General features: G+C 42.3%; 1 protein-coding gene across 1 annotated transcript; it reads right to left on the bottom strand.

The window, feature by feature from the left end:
• Nucleotides 1-233: 233 nt before the first annotated feature.
• LOC132388072 (gastrula zinc finger protein XlCGF8.2DB-like) lies at nucleotides 234-2,773 on the bottom strand. Its single transcript, XM_059960431.1, has one exon. It carries the CDS (start codon nucleotides 2,174-2,176, stop codon nucleotides 1,289-1,291), a length of 888 nt encoding a protein of 295 aa, XP_059816414.1. The 5' UTR covers nucleotides 2,177-2,773; the 3' UTR covers nucleotides 234-1,288.
• Nucleotides 2,774-16,915: the final 14,142 nt, after the last annotated feature.

The following is a 16,915-nucleotide window of genomic DNA, read 5'->3' on the forward strand; positions in this document are numbered from 1 at the left end:
CAGATGCAGGCCCCAATTTTGTTATGAATCGTAATGCTTTAGAAACGAATCAGCACAAATAGACTACACCTGGAACAACACACACAAAATATTGGTGGAACACAGCAGGCCAGGCAGCATCTATAAGGAGAAGCACAGTCGACGTTTCAGGCCGAGACCCTTCATCAGGACTGCCTGACGAAGGTTCGCGGCCTGAAACGTTGACAGTGCTTCTCCTAATAGATGCTGCCTGGCCTGCTGTGTTCCACCAGCATTTTGTATGTGTTTGAATTTCCAGCATCTGCAGATTTCCTCGTGGAGACTACACCAGGAGTCTGTTTTTGATCGTAAAACTATCTTTATTAGAATCTACTTATAATATAGTAACTTAAGCAAGATAAACAAAAGTTAACAGTGTTATGTGTATATATGTGTGTAAATATAAATCCGAAACTATTGAGCTAGGGGGAAACAAGGCTTGGAGTCTTCAGATGGTAAATTATGAAAGTTCAGTTCAACCACGGAATATCTGATGAGAGAGATATTTGTAATCCAGGGTAAATGTCGATAGAAGGCAATTATGTCGAATTCCGCAGGTTCCATGGTGGTAAAACAAGAGAACAGTCACTGTAGATTTTATCTGTCATCCTTCCAAATCCACATACTAATTATCACCCAAAGTGACTTGTCACAAGGCATATCGTCTTCAAGTGAATTACCACACCACACCCAGGCAAGGGGTAACACATCAGTGGTCTTCACAGGATACCCCAAATCAGATCCACTCCTATGGATCAAACGAGGTGACAACCACACATTCGATGTACAATGAATCGATAATTAACCCACACTTGTGGGCATAGGAAAATTCCAAACAGTGACCCTTGGCACCTATTTCCCTTGTTTCGATCCTTCCATTTTTCCTCATTCATCTCCGTCTGACTCTGAGCGTCTGTGTCCTCAGTTAAAACTGAACAAGCTGGGAGTGATGTAAACAAGCTGCAAGTCAGACTGATTCACCTTCCTAATCTCTCTCTCTCTCTCTTAAAATGACAGTCCACAGCAAACAAAACCTAGGGATTCATAACAACTGACTGGTGTGCCAGTAGTTGGAATGACTGAGTGAATCCTTTCCCACATTCTCAGCAGGTAAATGGCTCCTCTCCAGTGTGAACTCGCTGATGTCTCTGTAGTGTGGAAGAGCGAGTGAATCTCTTCCCACATTCTGAGCAGGTGAATGGCCTCTCTCCAGTGTGAACTCGCTGATGTTCCAGTAATCTGGATGAGCAAGTGAATCTCTTCCCACAGACTAAGCAGATGAATGGCTTCTCCCAGTGTGAACTCGCTGATGATTCTGTAGGCTGGATAAATGAGTGAATCCCCTCCCACAGTCTGAGCAGGTGAATGGCCTCTCTCCAGTGTGAACTCGCTGATGTTCCAGTAATCTGGATGAGCGAGTGAATCTCTTCCCACAAACTAAGCAGCTGAACGGCTTCTCCCCAGTGTGAACTCGCTGATGACTCTGTAGGTTGGATGGATCAGTGAATCTCTTCCCACAGACTGAGCAGGTGAACGGCCTCTCTCCAGTGTGAACTCGCTGATGACTCTGTAGGTGGGATGAGTAAGTGAATCCCTTCCCACAGACTGAGCAGGTGAATGGCTTCTCCCCAGTGTGAACTTGCTGGTGACTCCGTAGGTGGGATGACTGAGTGAATCCCTCCCCACAGACTGAGCAGGTGAACGGCTTCTCCCCAGTGTGAACACGCTGATGTACCAGTAGGTGGGATGACAGTGTGAATCCCTTCCCACATTCTGAGCAGGTGAACGGCCTCTCCCCAGTGTGAACTCGCAGATGACTCTGTAGGTTGGATAACTCACTGAATCCTTTCCCACATTCTGAGCACGTGAATGGCTTCTCCCCAGTGTGAACTCGCTGATGTCTCTGTAGTTGGGATGACTGAGTGAATCTCTTCTCACATTCTGAGCAGGTGAACGGCTTCTCCCCAGTGTGAACTCGCTGATGTCTAAGTAGGCTAAATAACTCACTGAATCCTTTCCCACATTCTGAGCACGTGAATGGCTTCTCCCCAGTGTGAACTCGCTGATGTCTCTGTAGTTGGGATGACTGAGTGAATCTCTTCTCACAGACTGAACAGGTGAACGGCTTCTCCCCAGTGTGAACTTGCTGGTGAGCCATTAGGTCAAATGACTGAGTGAATCCTTTCTCAGAAATTCAACAGATCACCAGCTTCTGCCCAGTGTGGTGTGAACTGACTGATGTGTCCACAGGTCCAACTGAATCCTTTCTCACACACAGAACAGATGAATGGCCTTGCCCAGTGTGAACTTGCTGATGTACATTCAATTGTGATAACCGAGTGAATCTATTCCCACTGTCTGAGCAGGTGAACAGCCTTTCTTCTGTGTAAAATGACTGGCTTGCTATTTGGTCAAATGATCAATTGAATCCCTCCCCACAGTCTGAGCAGGAAGGATGACCGAGTGAATCCCTCCCCACAGTCTGAGCAGGAAGGATGGTCGAGTGAATCCCTCCCCATAGTCTGAGCAGGAAGGATGATCGAGTGAATCCCTCCCCACAGTCTGAGCAGGAAGGATGATGGAGTGAATCCCTTGCTCCACTTCTTAAATATCCAGACAGAGACAGCAAAACTAGCGTGTTGTGTTTGAGATTCCCGGCGACAAATTCCTTCTCGTTTTTAACCTGTGGAAAGATTTACAAAATCCATCAAAGGGTTTAGGACAACATTTCAGATGAGATTACTTGAGTTACCAAGGTTTGATTTGGTATCACACTGTTACAGTGAGGTTCAACCCAAGTTGGACAGAGAAATCATCTCCTGACTGGGCAGAGTGCTGGCATCTGGAATGACCATCAATTCCCTGATGCTCTTCGTGTCTCTATAAGAATGGGGCATTTCTGCCGTCTCCAATCTGTGCCTTGGTTCAGTTTGACTCTCTCCATTGGTATTATTCCCTGTTCCTGCTGAGCAGTATGGGTGCCTGGCCCCACAGTAACCTAAACAGTCTCACGCAAATTGTCTTTGTGGATGTGCATCAGGGATTTTCTTTTATGTGTTATTAACTTAAGGTGCTACAGTTTTAACACCATATAAAAATCGTGCTGAGATGACTGGTTGGTCGGCACAGCTGTTAAAAGGGGTTAGAGTGAATTTTTGTAATATTTCAGGTTCTTGTAGAAAAGTACAACACAGAAACAGGTCCTTTGGGCCATCTAGTCTGTGCTGAACTATTTAAATTGCCCCTCCCACACCCCTACCATCCAGGTACCTACACAAACCTCTTAAATGTTGAAATCGAGCTCGCATGCACCACTTGTGCTGGCTGCTCATTCCAAACCAAGATGACCATCTGCATGAAGAAGTTTCCCCTCATGTTCCCCTCAACATTTCACCTTTCACCCTTGACCCCTGGCCACTGGTTGAAGTCCCACCCAATCTCAGTGGAGAAAGCCAGCTTGCATTGACACTATCTGTGCCCCTCTACCACAATCAAATCTCACCTCAATCTTCTACATTCCAGAGAATAAAGTCCTGACCTGTTCAGTCTTTCCTTATAACCCAAGTCCTCCAAACTTGGCAACATCCTTGTGAATTTTCTCTGAAATCTTTGAATCTCTTTTAAATCTTTCCTGTAGGTAGGTGACCAAAACATCACACAATACTCCAAATTAGGCCTCTTTTACAAGTCAACATAATATCCATCTATCGTCAGTATTTGGTTCTTGAAAGCCAATGGGGTAAAATCTTTCTTTCCGTCACTATCTAACTGTGATACCACTTTCAGTGAATTAAGGACTTGTATTCCCCGGTCCCTTTCTTCTACAGCACTCCTCCGTGCCCGACCAGTCACTGTGAAAGACCTCCCTTGGTATGTCAGACTAAAGTGCAACAACTCACACTGGTCTGCATTAAATTCCCTTTTCCATTTCTCAAACCATTTTCCCAGCTGGTCCAAATCACACTGCAAGCCATGATAGTCTTCCTCGCTGTCCACTGCACCACCAGTCTTGGTGGTCATAAATCTGCTAATCCAGTTAACCACACTATCATCCAGATTACTGATCTAGATGACAAACCACAACAGATCTAGCACTGATCCCTGTGGCAACCACCAGTCACAGGCCTCCAGTCAGAGAGGCAACCATCTGCTACCACACTCTGGCTTCTGCCAAAGACAGTGTCTCATCCAATTTACTATCTCATCTAGAATGCTGAGTGACTGAACCTTCTTGACCAACCTCCCATATGAGACTGTGTCAAGTGCCTTGCTAACGTCCATGTAGACAACATCCACTGCCTTGTCTTCAACCACTTTCCTGATAACTTCCTCAAGAGACTCTGTAAGACTGGTTAGACATGACCTACCATGCACAAAGCCATGCTGTCTATCCTTAATCAGTCCACATCTATCCAAATACTTATATTTCCGGTTCTTGCACATACGTTCCAGTAACTTTCCCACTATTCACTACTAGTCACCACTCCGTGGGTTTGGAGATTTCCCTTGAATTTCATAGAATCATAGAAATCTATAGCACATTACAGACCCTTTGGCCCACAGTGCTGTGCCGACTATGTAACTTACTCTAGAAACTGACTGGGGTTTCCCTAGCACATAGTCCTCTATGTTTCTGAGCTCCATGTAACTATCTGAGAGAGTGTTAAAAGTCCCTGTTGTATCCGCCTCGACAACCGCTGCTGGCATTGCATTAGACACATCCAACACTCTCTGTGTAAAAAACCTACCCCTGATATCCCCTCCGCATATATTTCCAGGCACCTTAAAACTATGCCCCATCCTGTTAGCCATGTTAACGCTGGGAAAAATCCTCTGGCTATCCACACACTCAATGCCCCTCATCATCTTATACACCTAAAAAAGGCTCCAAACATTAGCAAGGAAATTATACATTGCTCTGAGGATTTGTTGGAAGTAAACAAAATTATGAGGGTATAGATAGGGTAAATGCAAGCAGCTTTTTCCACTGAGGTTGGGTGGGACGACAACCAGAGGTCATGGGTAAGTGGGGAAGGTGAAAATTTAACGGGAACATTTGGAAAAGTTCTTTGCTGAAATGGTCGTGAGAGTGCAGATTGAGATGTCAGCACTAGTGGTGAATATGAGCTCGATTTCACCATTAAGAGAAGTTTGACAGGTACCTGGATGGTAGGGGTATGGAGGGTGATGATCCCAGTGCAGGTAGTTGCAGGTAGCTTAAATGTTTTTGTGGCATTGACTAAATGGGCCAAATAGCCTGTTTCTCCACTGAACTTCTCCATGTTTCTGCGACAGAGAAGCTGGCCAAACTTGTTTGGAAGGGAAAAGGTCGGAGTGACAATGGAGCAGCAATGGCTGGAGTTTCTGGGAGCAATTCGAGAGCTGAGTAATCGATACATCCCAAAGACGTGGAAGCATTGGAATGGCAGCAGGGCACAACGTGCGTTAAATGAGAATCCAAAACCAACATAAAAGCAGAGCAGAGGGCAAACAAAAGAGCAAAAGACCATTAGGAAGCTTTTAGAATCCAACAGAAGACAACTAAAGGAAAGTCAGATGAGTTCAGGAGTGGAATTATGAAATGGTTGTCATTAATGAGTTTTGGTTGCACCCAACAGTCCGCGGCATTTAGAGGAATGAGATATGCAGGGCCTCAATATCTCTTGAAAACCAAGATTCCCTGCACTAGTTACCATTCAACTTTTATTTTGTCAGACACATACAAACTCTACACCCTTAAAATTTCACTTCTGAAGAACTCCCACTTACCAAGTTCTCCTTTGCTAAAAAACATCCTGTCCCAATCCACACTTGTCAAATCCTTGCAAATATCATAAAAATTGGCCTTTCTCCAATTTAGAATCTCAAGAGAGGTCCAGGCCTCTGCTTTTCTGTATTTACTTGGAATCTCATGATCAGTAGATACAAAGTGTTCCCATACACTAATTTCTGTCACTCGCCCTAGATCACTTCCCAATAGCTTATTGCACACTTCTACATAGGGAATTTTACATACTGATTAAGGTAGATTTGATAAGCCCTACCCCATCTAGTCCTTTTACAGCCTAGGATTCCAGTCAATAAACGGAAAGTTAAAATCACTCACTTTATCAACCTTTGTTTCTTGGCATAGTCCGCAATCTCTCTACAGATTTGTTCCTTGAAATCCCTCAGACTGTTGGGCGCAAGCAAGTCCAAGTAATGGCTACAATATCATAATTTCATGTCCTGAGGTCTGAATGACATCTGTTTGGTGTCAAAAAAACAACCTTGCCCTCAATGTCACTGAAACAAAGGAGCTGGCTGTAGACGACAGGAGAAATGGAGACAGGCTGACCCAGGATCTGGGGTTGAGAGGGTGAACAGCTTTAAGTTCCCTGGCACACACAACACCGAGGATCTCACCTGGTCTGTACATACTGGCTGTGTGGTGAAAAAGGCACAACAGCACCACTTTCACCGCAGGCGGTTCAGGAAGTGTGGGACGGGGCCCCAAATACTAACAACTTTCCACAGGGGCACAATTGAGAGCATCCTGACTGGCTGCATCACTGCCTGGTATGGGTGCTGTACTTCACTCAGTTGCAGGACCCTGCAGAGAGTGGTACGGACAGCCCAGCGCATATGTAGATGTGAACTTCTCACTATTTAGGACATTGACAAAAACAGGTGTGTAAAAAGGGCCACTGTGTAAAAAGGATCATTGGGGACCAGAGCCACCCCAACCACAAACTGTTCCAGCTGCTACCATCTGGGAAACGGTACCACAGCCTGAAAGCCTGGATCAAAAGGCCTAGGGACAGCTTCTTCCACCAGGCCATCTGATTGATTAATTCATGCTGATACAATTGTACTTTTATTTATCCTGACTGTCCTGTTGTACATACTATTTATTATAAACTATTAAAAAATTTAACATTGCACATTTAGACAGAGACATAACATAAAGATTTCTACAACTCATGTATGAAGAATGTAAATAATAAAGTCAATTCGATTCAATTCAACCTCTCCACTATCTGTTCTGTCATTCTGGCTCCAATCCTCCCTGCAACTTTAGTTTAACCACCCACCCCACAGGGGAGCACCAGCAAGCCTTGCCAATAGGATACTCATCCCTTTCTAGTTCTGTTCCACTAACTAACAAATCCCCTATCACCCCTTTGACTTTCCTCTGCCAGGTAATTCCCCCCAACAGTTTCTAAAGTGTCCACCTGTTGTTGTGTGGGATGGCAACAAGAGTACTCGGCGATGGCTATTTAACCTCATTCCCCTTCCTGACTCTCACCCAGTTTCCTGTGTCCTGCACCTTGGGTGCAACTCACCTCTCTGCACGTCATACCTATCACACCCCCTGACGCTTGGATGATGCGGAATTCATCCATTACCTACTCCAACTCCTTAAAGTGCAGCTGGATATACACCTTCTACGTGAGGGCGTCAGGGACACTGGAGGTCTCCCCGCCTTCCCACCAATATCCCCTCTAATTTGTAATGACCAGTGTGTGCAAAACCTTGTACTGTACAATTTTTACCCAGTGACAACAACATGTGCAAACTGAATTTCATATAGAGAGGTATTCATTTCAACAGCGAGCAAGTCACTGTCAGTAAGATCTTTAATCTCCTCTGGTTGAGTCTTGATTGAGTTCATCTGCACTCTCACACAACCTATGTAACAGGTTAATGAAGGATTTACTCGCCACAGCTTCTGCAAACCACCTATTTGTGATTTTCTTGCTAAATGATGCTTTCAATTTCAGATTTCCAAATATCACTCCACTTCTTCCCACTAGAAAATTCTCCAGCAACTCTTGCATCACCACAACACACACAGTATTGTACATAAATATTTCCCCTGAAGTCTCACCCAGGTGACTGACAGTGGTGAACTCAGTGATGGTAATGCCAAGGAATACTGCCTTTAAGGGTGGTAGTCTGTCTCCCTGGAGTCTGGCACATTTGTGATGTGAAAGCTACTTGTTGCCCAGGGCAAAGGTGTTTGATATCATTACGTAGCCAGTTCTCACTGGTAGAAAAATGCAGACCGAGAGGAGGTAGAACAAGCAACAGACACAAAATGCTGGAGGAACTCAGCAGGCCAGGCATTATCTATGGAAAAGAGTACTAATGCTGAATTCCTCCAGCAATTTGTGTGTGTAGCTTGGATTTCCAGCATCTGCAGATTTCCTCTTTGTGATTGGAGGTAGATCAAAGATGATTTTCTCAACTGGTGATGTAAAAGATTTTAGAGCCATAGAATAGAACACGACAGCACAGTACAGGCCCTTCAGCCCTCCATGTTGTGCCAACCCATATAAACCTTAAAAAAAAGAACTAAACCCACACTACCCAGTAACCCTCCATTTTTCTTTCATCCATGTGCCTGTCCAAGAGGCTGTTAAATACCCCTAATGTTTTAGCCTCCACCATCACCCCTGGCAAGTCATTCCAGTCACTCACAACACTCTGTGTAAAAAAAAACTTACCCCTGATGTCTCCCCTAAACTTCCCTCCCTTAATTTTATACATATGACCTCTGGTGTTTGCTGTTGGTGCCCTGGGAAACGGGTACTGACTATCCACCCTGTCTATGCCTCTCGTAATCTTTTAGCCCTCTATCAAGCTCTAGACCTTTCATATTATTTCACATTTCATAAAGATTGAAACAGAATAGGCTGAAACACAATGTTCAAAAGTGCTGGTGTTCAATCCACTTGGTGCATTGACTCATTACATTTTTTGGGTGTATGTTTGTCAGAAACACATCCAACAGATTTCCCATCAGAAGTGCAGGTAAATTCTGGACCTGATTTCAATGAACCACTGAGCACTCTGAAAAAAAGGTGCGGCAGAGGCCGATTTCTCCCTTGTGCTTTTATTTTCAGTGTGAACTATGTCACATTGATGGTGATTAATGATCATTACTTTCAGGCGACAGCCCTCCAAACATGTGACCAACCACAGTAAAACTTAGTGAACCTGCCATGGTTGGGTCTTGGGTGTCGGACCAGCAGATTTTCTGTATTATTAGATGTTCTCATATTAATGCATCATACCTCACTTCCAAATCACTGTTTTTAGACATCACATTACAGAATGATGTGTTCCACATAACCTCCAAGTTTAAAAGAAGCTCAGAAAATAAGGTTAAAGTAAGTTTCAAAGTCATCTGGGAAACAGAAACGTGCAAGTTTAAAGGGAGCAGAGATACCTGACTGACCTGCTTGAGGTGTTGAGCTACCTAAAATGCATTCTTGAATGTATAGTGTAGATTTAAAGCATTAATTGGATTTAAATGATTTCATTAAATTAACATTATCTTGGATCTCTTAATCCTAATTCACAAGTTTAACGTAGGATTAACCCTTCTGCATTTGGATAACTACAATCTTTGTTCTTTTTTTTGAAAAATGCAGTCACATGATAACACTATTCAAACTTCAGACCAAAAGTCTTTTTTTTCCCCACTTCTATTTTTTCCCAGGAAAAAAATACTATAAACTTTTTGCTATTTAAAATTGGTAACATTTGTCAATTCATGCTGTTGTTTAAAATTAAATTGCTTAACTCCCTGAAGCAAACTTGTAAGTTCACGAGCTAATAAAGAATTGAACAAAGAGGATTGTATATTTTACGCACAAAGCAGCATAATGTCAATGCTCCTACATCATAAATTGGGAGACGAATGTACACATCCCAACCTTATTAGGTATTTGTACTCAATTTTTCCCACAGATGGTGAACTGCTAATCTTGGCTGGTTCACCAGGCATAGCATGGAGTAGATTTGAAGGGAGGTGGGGTGGTTTGTGTATTTGCGGCAGTGCTGGGAGGAAAAATCAGCATGAATGATGAATGTCTTTAATGTCCCTTCCTATAAAATACTCTACAAATGTTTCACACTTATTTGACCTTGAGCTTTTTTTTTCAAACATTAATACACTTTAGTCAGGATTACTTAGAATTTCAACATCTCTTTTCCAGCAAAAATAATAAGTGGGAAGGTGTATAATTTAAAGATCCTATATATTCGGTTTAATCTACCCCATTCTAATGAAATGTTTATTCAGTTATTCATGCTATTGACAAGGCTCTGAATAAACCAAATGAGGACCAATAGGTGTGGTCCATTCTTACAACCAGTTCAATGGCATAATTTTAAACTCACTTCTCCACGTCTTCACATTTAGGAGCAGAATCACAAGAAGAGGTGGCAAATGACCAGGGAAAGCTTCACACAGAATCACAGAACAATTTTATAAAATTATTGTTGGCATGAAAGGAGATCATCAACCAGAACTATCCTCTCAACTCCAATCCTTTTCTCTTGCCCTGCATCACTCAAAAATTCCCTCTCATTTCCTTTCCAATTCTATTTGAAAGTACCATCTTAGTCTTTGACAGTACTGTCCTGTGGATATCCAGTAACTGTGCTCTGGAAGTCCAATCCACAGTAGAATCTTTGCTAATCTACAATGCTAGCACTGCACCTCACCATACTTTATGTCCGGTAACTTAACCAAGATTCCGGTTTTCTAATCACAGAAAAGAGTAGGTACTAATTTAAAACAAAGGCTAAGGTTTAAACTTTCATCTTATGCTGATGATCATCTAATGTTATACTGCTTTTCCATATTAGATAGATAGATAGATAGATAGATAGATAGATAAATAAATAAATAAATAAATAAATAAAGGAATGACAGATAAGGTTGTGGTCTAAGGTAGAAGGAGTCAATTTTAGAAAATCTAGCACATCTATTTTTCAACATAGTCCACTCCTACATTTACACACTTAGTCCAGCGGTCGTGTAACATACGAATCTTGGACCTCCAGAGAGTGTCCACAGACGGGTTTTGTTCCCTTTCTCCGAGTTCCTAATCCTTGCATTTAGATAGCTGGAGCTCTGCTCTGTCTGAGAGATCCATCGGTTCCCATTCCCTCATCAGCCGGGAGCTCCCCGGGGCCCGTGTACGGATCGTGGGGCTGAGAGAGAGGGAAGAGAACAGGACTGTCCCGGGATTGCTGCCCACGGTGTCCGAAATTCAGAGGAATTATCCCGAAGTCGGTGTTTAAGATAAAAACACGGAGAATCGCTCTTACCTGCAACCGACATTTTCCAGGCCTCGTGTGCTGCGCGCATGCGTGATACTCGGGGACGTTGTCAGCCTGACGCCTGCGCAGTTCATCAGTGCTTCAGTGCCTGATAAGAATTATTCGCGCAGGGCCTTAAGGGTAATAACGGTGCCATTAAGCAGTTCTTGAAGCACCGGTTCAATGTCCATATCTCATTTTTTTTCGGGTATATAGAAAAAATCTGCAGCTTTTTTAACGCAGGAAGCGGCTCACATAAACAATATAATATCAACGTGTATTTAATGCCAAGGTAAAATGTGGATATAAAACGCAAGAGATTCTGCAGTGGCTGGACATACAGAGACGCACACACACAAAATGCTGGAGGAGCTCTGCAGTTCAGGTAGCAACTAAGCAGCGGAGTCCACAGTCTGGGCATGCTGAAGAGGATCGGTCTAAAAGTTGTTTATTTATTCCTTTCCACAATTGCTGCCTGATCTTTTGATTTCCACTAGTATTTTGCAGAAACTAACCATCTTTTTTTTTCGGTCAACCAGTTTCCAAATTTTTCTGATCTTCCTTTTGTAGCCATATCCTGCTGGTCTGATTCCGCCTCCTCCTCGTAAACTCTAGACCCCATCTCTCTCTGGAGCCCCAAAGCCTGACTCAGGCTGGCAACTCTTTGGTTTCTGACTCTGCACCATCGAAGATTCACTCGCTGGTCTGCTGTCAGACTTTAGAGGTGCACTGTGTTACGAGACCGCAGATTCGTTTACTGTGAGTGTCGCTTTAAGTGCTTGACTGAGGCGGGTCTGTGACGTCACACAGGCGCTGCGGCAGAGACAGAGAGACAGAGGGGGGAGGAGAGAGGGAGGAGAGGGAGGGGTGAGAGAGATAGAGGGAGAAGAAGAGAGAAAGAGTGAGAGAGACTTCAGCTTGTCACTGCTATGCCCAAAAGATTGGGTTGATCATCGGCACGCAGTGCACAACGGATGTGTGTGGCTGTCACTTCGTATAATCCATAGGAGTGGGGTTTGGAATATCTTGTGTTAACCTTTGCCTGGGTATGTTGTGTGGTAATCCCTGGAAGACGGTATTCCTGTGACAGGTCACTTTCGCCGATAACTCGAATGTGGACGGATTCAACGGATAAGAACTTCGTCGACGGTTATTTTGATGTAACGGCCTTTTCTCTACGTTTCACCCTGGATTACAAATATCTCTCTCCCATCATTTATTCCGTGGATTACTGAACTTTCCTACTTTACCATCTCAAGACTCTGAGCTTTGTTCCCTCAGGCTCGATAGTTTGGGAGTTATATTTACACATCTATAACACTGCTAACTTTGCTTTATTTCATTAAATTAGTAGATACTAATAAAGAGAATGGGTTTAACATCAAATCCAGACTCCAGTGTGAACTCTGTTGCTGCTGGTTCGTTTCTAAAACGTTACAGTTCGTAACACAGTTTTATAAAACTAGTTAGACCACATCTGGAGTGTTTCATACAGTTCTGGCCGCCCCCATTCTCGGAAGGATGTCGGGGCTTTGGAGAGGGCGCAGAAGAGGTTTACCAGGACACTTTTGTAAATGGTTCTATTACCGGTATCTATAACTTGTTGATTGATTCTAGACAAGACTTCTTTGATAAAATAAAAAGAGCTTGGGTGGATGACGTAAATTGTCAGATTTCTGATGATAGATGGAATAGAATTCTTAAACGGGTTAATAAATCATCTTTCTGTGCTCGCCATTCTCTTCTACAATTTAAAGTGGTTCATAAAGCTTAAGATTCTGAACAGAAGCTCTCCAGTTTTTACCCGACTGTTTCTCCACTTTGTAATAAATGCAACACTGCTGATGCCTCTTTAATTTATATGATTTGGTTTGGCCCTACAATTGAAAAGTTTTGGTGGGAAGTATTCCATACCTTTTCACAACTTTTTTGGGTCCAATTTGACCCAAACCCCCTTACTGCCTTGCTTGGTATACCTATCTTTTTAACTAAAATTTTTTTCGATCAAATTGACTCTCTTATTTCTTCCTTTATTTGGAACAATGAGACCACGAATTAATAAGTATAATTTACAAAGATCTGCAAAAGATGGTGAACTTGCACTTCCTAATTTAAGACTGTATTATTGGGCTGTGAATATTAGACATTTATGAGTTTGGTTATATTGGCTTGATATTAAAACAAAAATCATTATGAGTTGATTTGGAATTAAAAGCTGTTAAACAATTTCATTTAACTTCAATATTAGCAGCTCCATTACCTTTACAGCTCTCCAAAATTCCAAATTTAAATCGTTACCCGGTTATTAAACTACTCTTATCGATTTGGGTTCAGTTTCGTTATTTTTTTAAATTTGAAACAATTTAGTTGTCTAGTTTTTTATATCGAAACTTTTCATTTAAACCTTCAATAACTGACCCCATTTTTCTCCTATGGAACAATAAAGGGATCCATTCTTTTACAGATTTATTTTGTGATGGTCGATTGATGACCTTTGAAGGGCTAATTGACAAAATTTCTCTCGCTCATACACATTTTTTGGAATATGTTCAGTTTCGACATTTTTTACAACAATGCTTACCTAAGTTTCCATATTTACAAGAATCTGATTTGTTAGATAACATTTTGAAATTGAATCCCTTAGAGAAAGTTTCCATTGGCAGAATGTATAACTTATTTTTATTACAAATGAGAACATATCACTATAGATTAAACAATATTGGGAGAGAGAACTTAATATGACCTTTGTTAATGAAGATTGGCTTCGAGTTTTGAAAAACGGAAATTGTTCTTCTATATGTGCCAACCATTGTTTAATTCAATTTAAAATTGTTCACCGTTATTATTTAACAAAGGAGAGACTATCTAAAATATTTCCTCGTATAGACAAATACTGTGATATATATAAAACTGAAGTAGCTACTTTGTCACATATGTTCTGGCATGTTCATCATTAAAATCGTTTTGGAAATCTTTATTTCCAACAAAATCTAAAGCTCTGAAAATGAATTTACAACCTGACAGGTTGACTGTTCTATTTGGTATAGTTCCACATCATATTCAGGGTATTTCATCTCCAGATCAACATGTAATTGCATTGGTTACACTATTGACAAGAAGGGCTATTTTATTAAAACACAAAGATACTTCTTCCCTTGAATTAATTGAATGGTTTTCTCAAGGAATCTTATGTCTTATTTTGAAAAAAATTAGGAGAACTTTTGATCCTCGATTCGATTTTGAGAGAAGATAGTGTTCTTTGCCAAATATTATCATTTAATTTGAACTATGCTATATGGTTTCCTTCCAATTTTATTTTTTTATAAATATGAAATGGCGGTTGATGATTCTATTTTTATATTTAGATGATGGTTAAACGTTTTGCTCCGGGGGGTTGATTCCTAATGGGTTTTTCCCTTTTTTGTTGTTAGTGGGTTCCCCCCTAGTTAGATGGGGTTCTTTATTTCCTTCCTTTTCCTATATATATTTTCCATTTTTATATTTTACGATTAGTTTTTTTCTTCAGCTTTATTAATTTTATACATATTAATCTACTGAAGTCTTGTTTCATTCTATAGCTGGAGAAGATTATGTACTAGTTAAAACGATTCTAAAAATGAAAAATGTAAATGACAAAACAACAATGTAACAAAGCATTATGGCTGCAGAGAAAGTGCCGTGCAGATAGACATATGGTGCAGGGTCACGTCGTGTTACATTGTGAGGTCGAGTCCATTTTATCATTCATTTGGCTTATAACCACAGACAGGAAGCCGTCCTTGAGCCGGGTGGTTCGCGCTTTAAGGCTTTTGTATCTCTTCCCCCATGGGGGAGCGGGTTTGCAGCGAGAATGTCCAGGTTGTGAGGATCTTTGAGTACGTGGCCTGCTTTTCCGAGGGAGGGGAATGAATGTAGGAAGAGACCACGGAGTGGAGGCTTGTTTCTCTGATGTCCTCTGCAGTTCCTTGCAGTCATGGGCAGAGCAGTAGCCATACGAAGGCGTGAAGTATCGACAAGAAGCTCAGAGACCTCGGCCTTCACCCTGCCTTGTGTAGCTGGATCCTGGACTTCCTGTCAGATCGCCGGCAGGTGCTAAGTGTGGGCTCCCTCACCTCTCTCTCTCTCTCTCTCTCTCTCTCTCTCTCTCTCTCTCTCTCTCTCTCTCTCTCTGTCTCTCTCTCTGTCTCTCTCTCTCTCTGCTCTCTCTCTCTCTCTCTCTCTCTCTCTCTCTCTCTCTCTCTCTCTCTCTCTCTCTCTCTCTTCTCTCTCTCTCTCTCTCTCTCTCTCTCTCTCTCTCTCTCTCTCTCTCTCTCTCTCTCTCTCTCTCTCTCTCTCTCTCTCTCTCTCTCTCTCTCTCTCTCTCTCTGACCCTCAGCACACATACCCCACAGGGTTGTCTTCTTCCTCCCTCCTTTACTCTGTGCACCCATGAGTTGTGTCGCCACCCACAGCTCCAATCTGCTAACTAAATTTGCTGACCACACTACACTGACTGGCCTAATCTCACATAATAACGAGGCAGCCGACAGAGAAGAAGTCATCACCCCGACACAGTGGTGTCAAGAAAACAACCTCTCTCTCATTGTGACAAAAACAAAGGAGCTGGTTGTGGATTACAGGAGGAATGGAGACAGGGACAAATTCAACATTTCCAAGTCTGTTATTGACACAAAATGCACATTTTAATATTGATCATGACACAATGTATTTTAAATATTGTTAATGACGTAAAACATGTTTATAGATTGTTACTGACAGAGAATCGTATAATTCGTGTTCCGTGTGTTATCTGAATGTACTTGTCTGTGATGCTGCCGTAAGTCAATGTTTCTCTGTACCTGTACCTTCCCGTTCTTGTGCAATTGGCAATAAATTCAACAGGTCCTGAGAAATCTCAGTTAGATTTGATTAGTGATGATGATCTTGGCAGCTCGGTAGGTCGAATGTATGAGACAGTACACTGTTAAATGCAAAACCCTGAACAGTGTTGATGATCAGAGGGATCTTGGACTCCAAGGAGGCGGGACTATGGACTGTGGACTGAACCATGAAAGAGAGAGAGAGCGATCTGCAGACAGGCAGTCGGCCAGTCTAAAGAGAGAGAGAGACAGGAAAAGCTGATCGCTTCAGTTCGTCGCAGCTGAGGCTTGGAACTCTCCTGTGCCCACAAGAGTGGGTTGATCATCGGTACACGGAACCACAACGATTGTGTGTGGCTGTCACTTCGTATAATCCATAACAGTGGATTGTGGAATATCTTGTGTTAACCCTTGCCTGGGCATGTTGTGTGGTAACCCCTGGAAGACGGCATTCCTGTGACAGGTCACTTTCGCTGATGACTCGTATGTGGACGGATTCAGCGGATAAGAACGTCGTCGACGGTTATTTTGAAGTAACGGCCTTTTCTCTACGTTTCACCCTGGATTACAAATATCTCTGTCCCATCATTTATTCCATGGATTACTGAACTTTCCTACTTTACCATCTCAAGACTCTAAGCTTTGTTCCATCAGCCTCGATAGTCTGGGAATTACATTTACACATATATACACTTAACACTGTCAACTTTCCTTTATTTCATTAAGTTACTATATACTAATAAAGAGAATGGTTTTAACATCAAAACCAGACTCCGGTGTGAACTCTATTGCTGCTGGTTCGTTTCTAAAACGTTACAGTTCGTAACACAGTTTTATAAAACTAGTTAGACCACATCTGGAGTGTTTCATACAGTTCTGGTCGCCCCCATTCTCGGAAGGATGTCGGGGCTTTGGACAGGGCGCAGAAGAGGTTTACCAGG

This window comes from Hypanus sabinus, unplaced genomic scaffold, assembly GCF_030144855.1.
Source record: "Hypanus sabinus isolate sHypSab1 unplaced genomic scaffold, sHypSab1.hap1 scaffold_262, whole genome shotgun sequence".
NCBI classification, from domain to species: domain Eukaryota; kingdom Metazoa; phylum Chordata; class Chondrichthyes; order Myliobatiformes; family Dasyatidae; genus Hypanus; species Hypanus sabinus.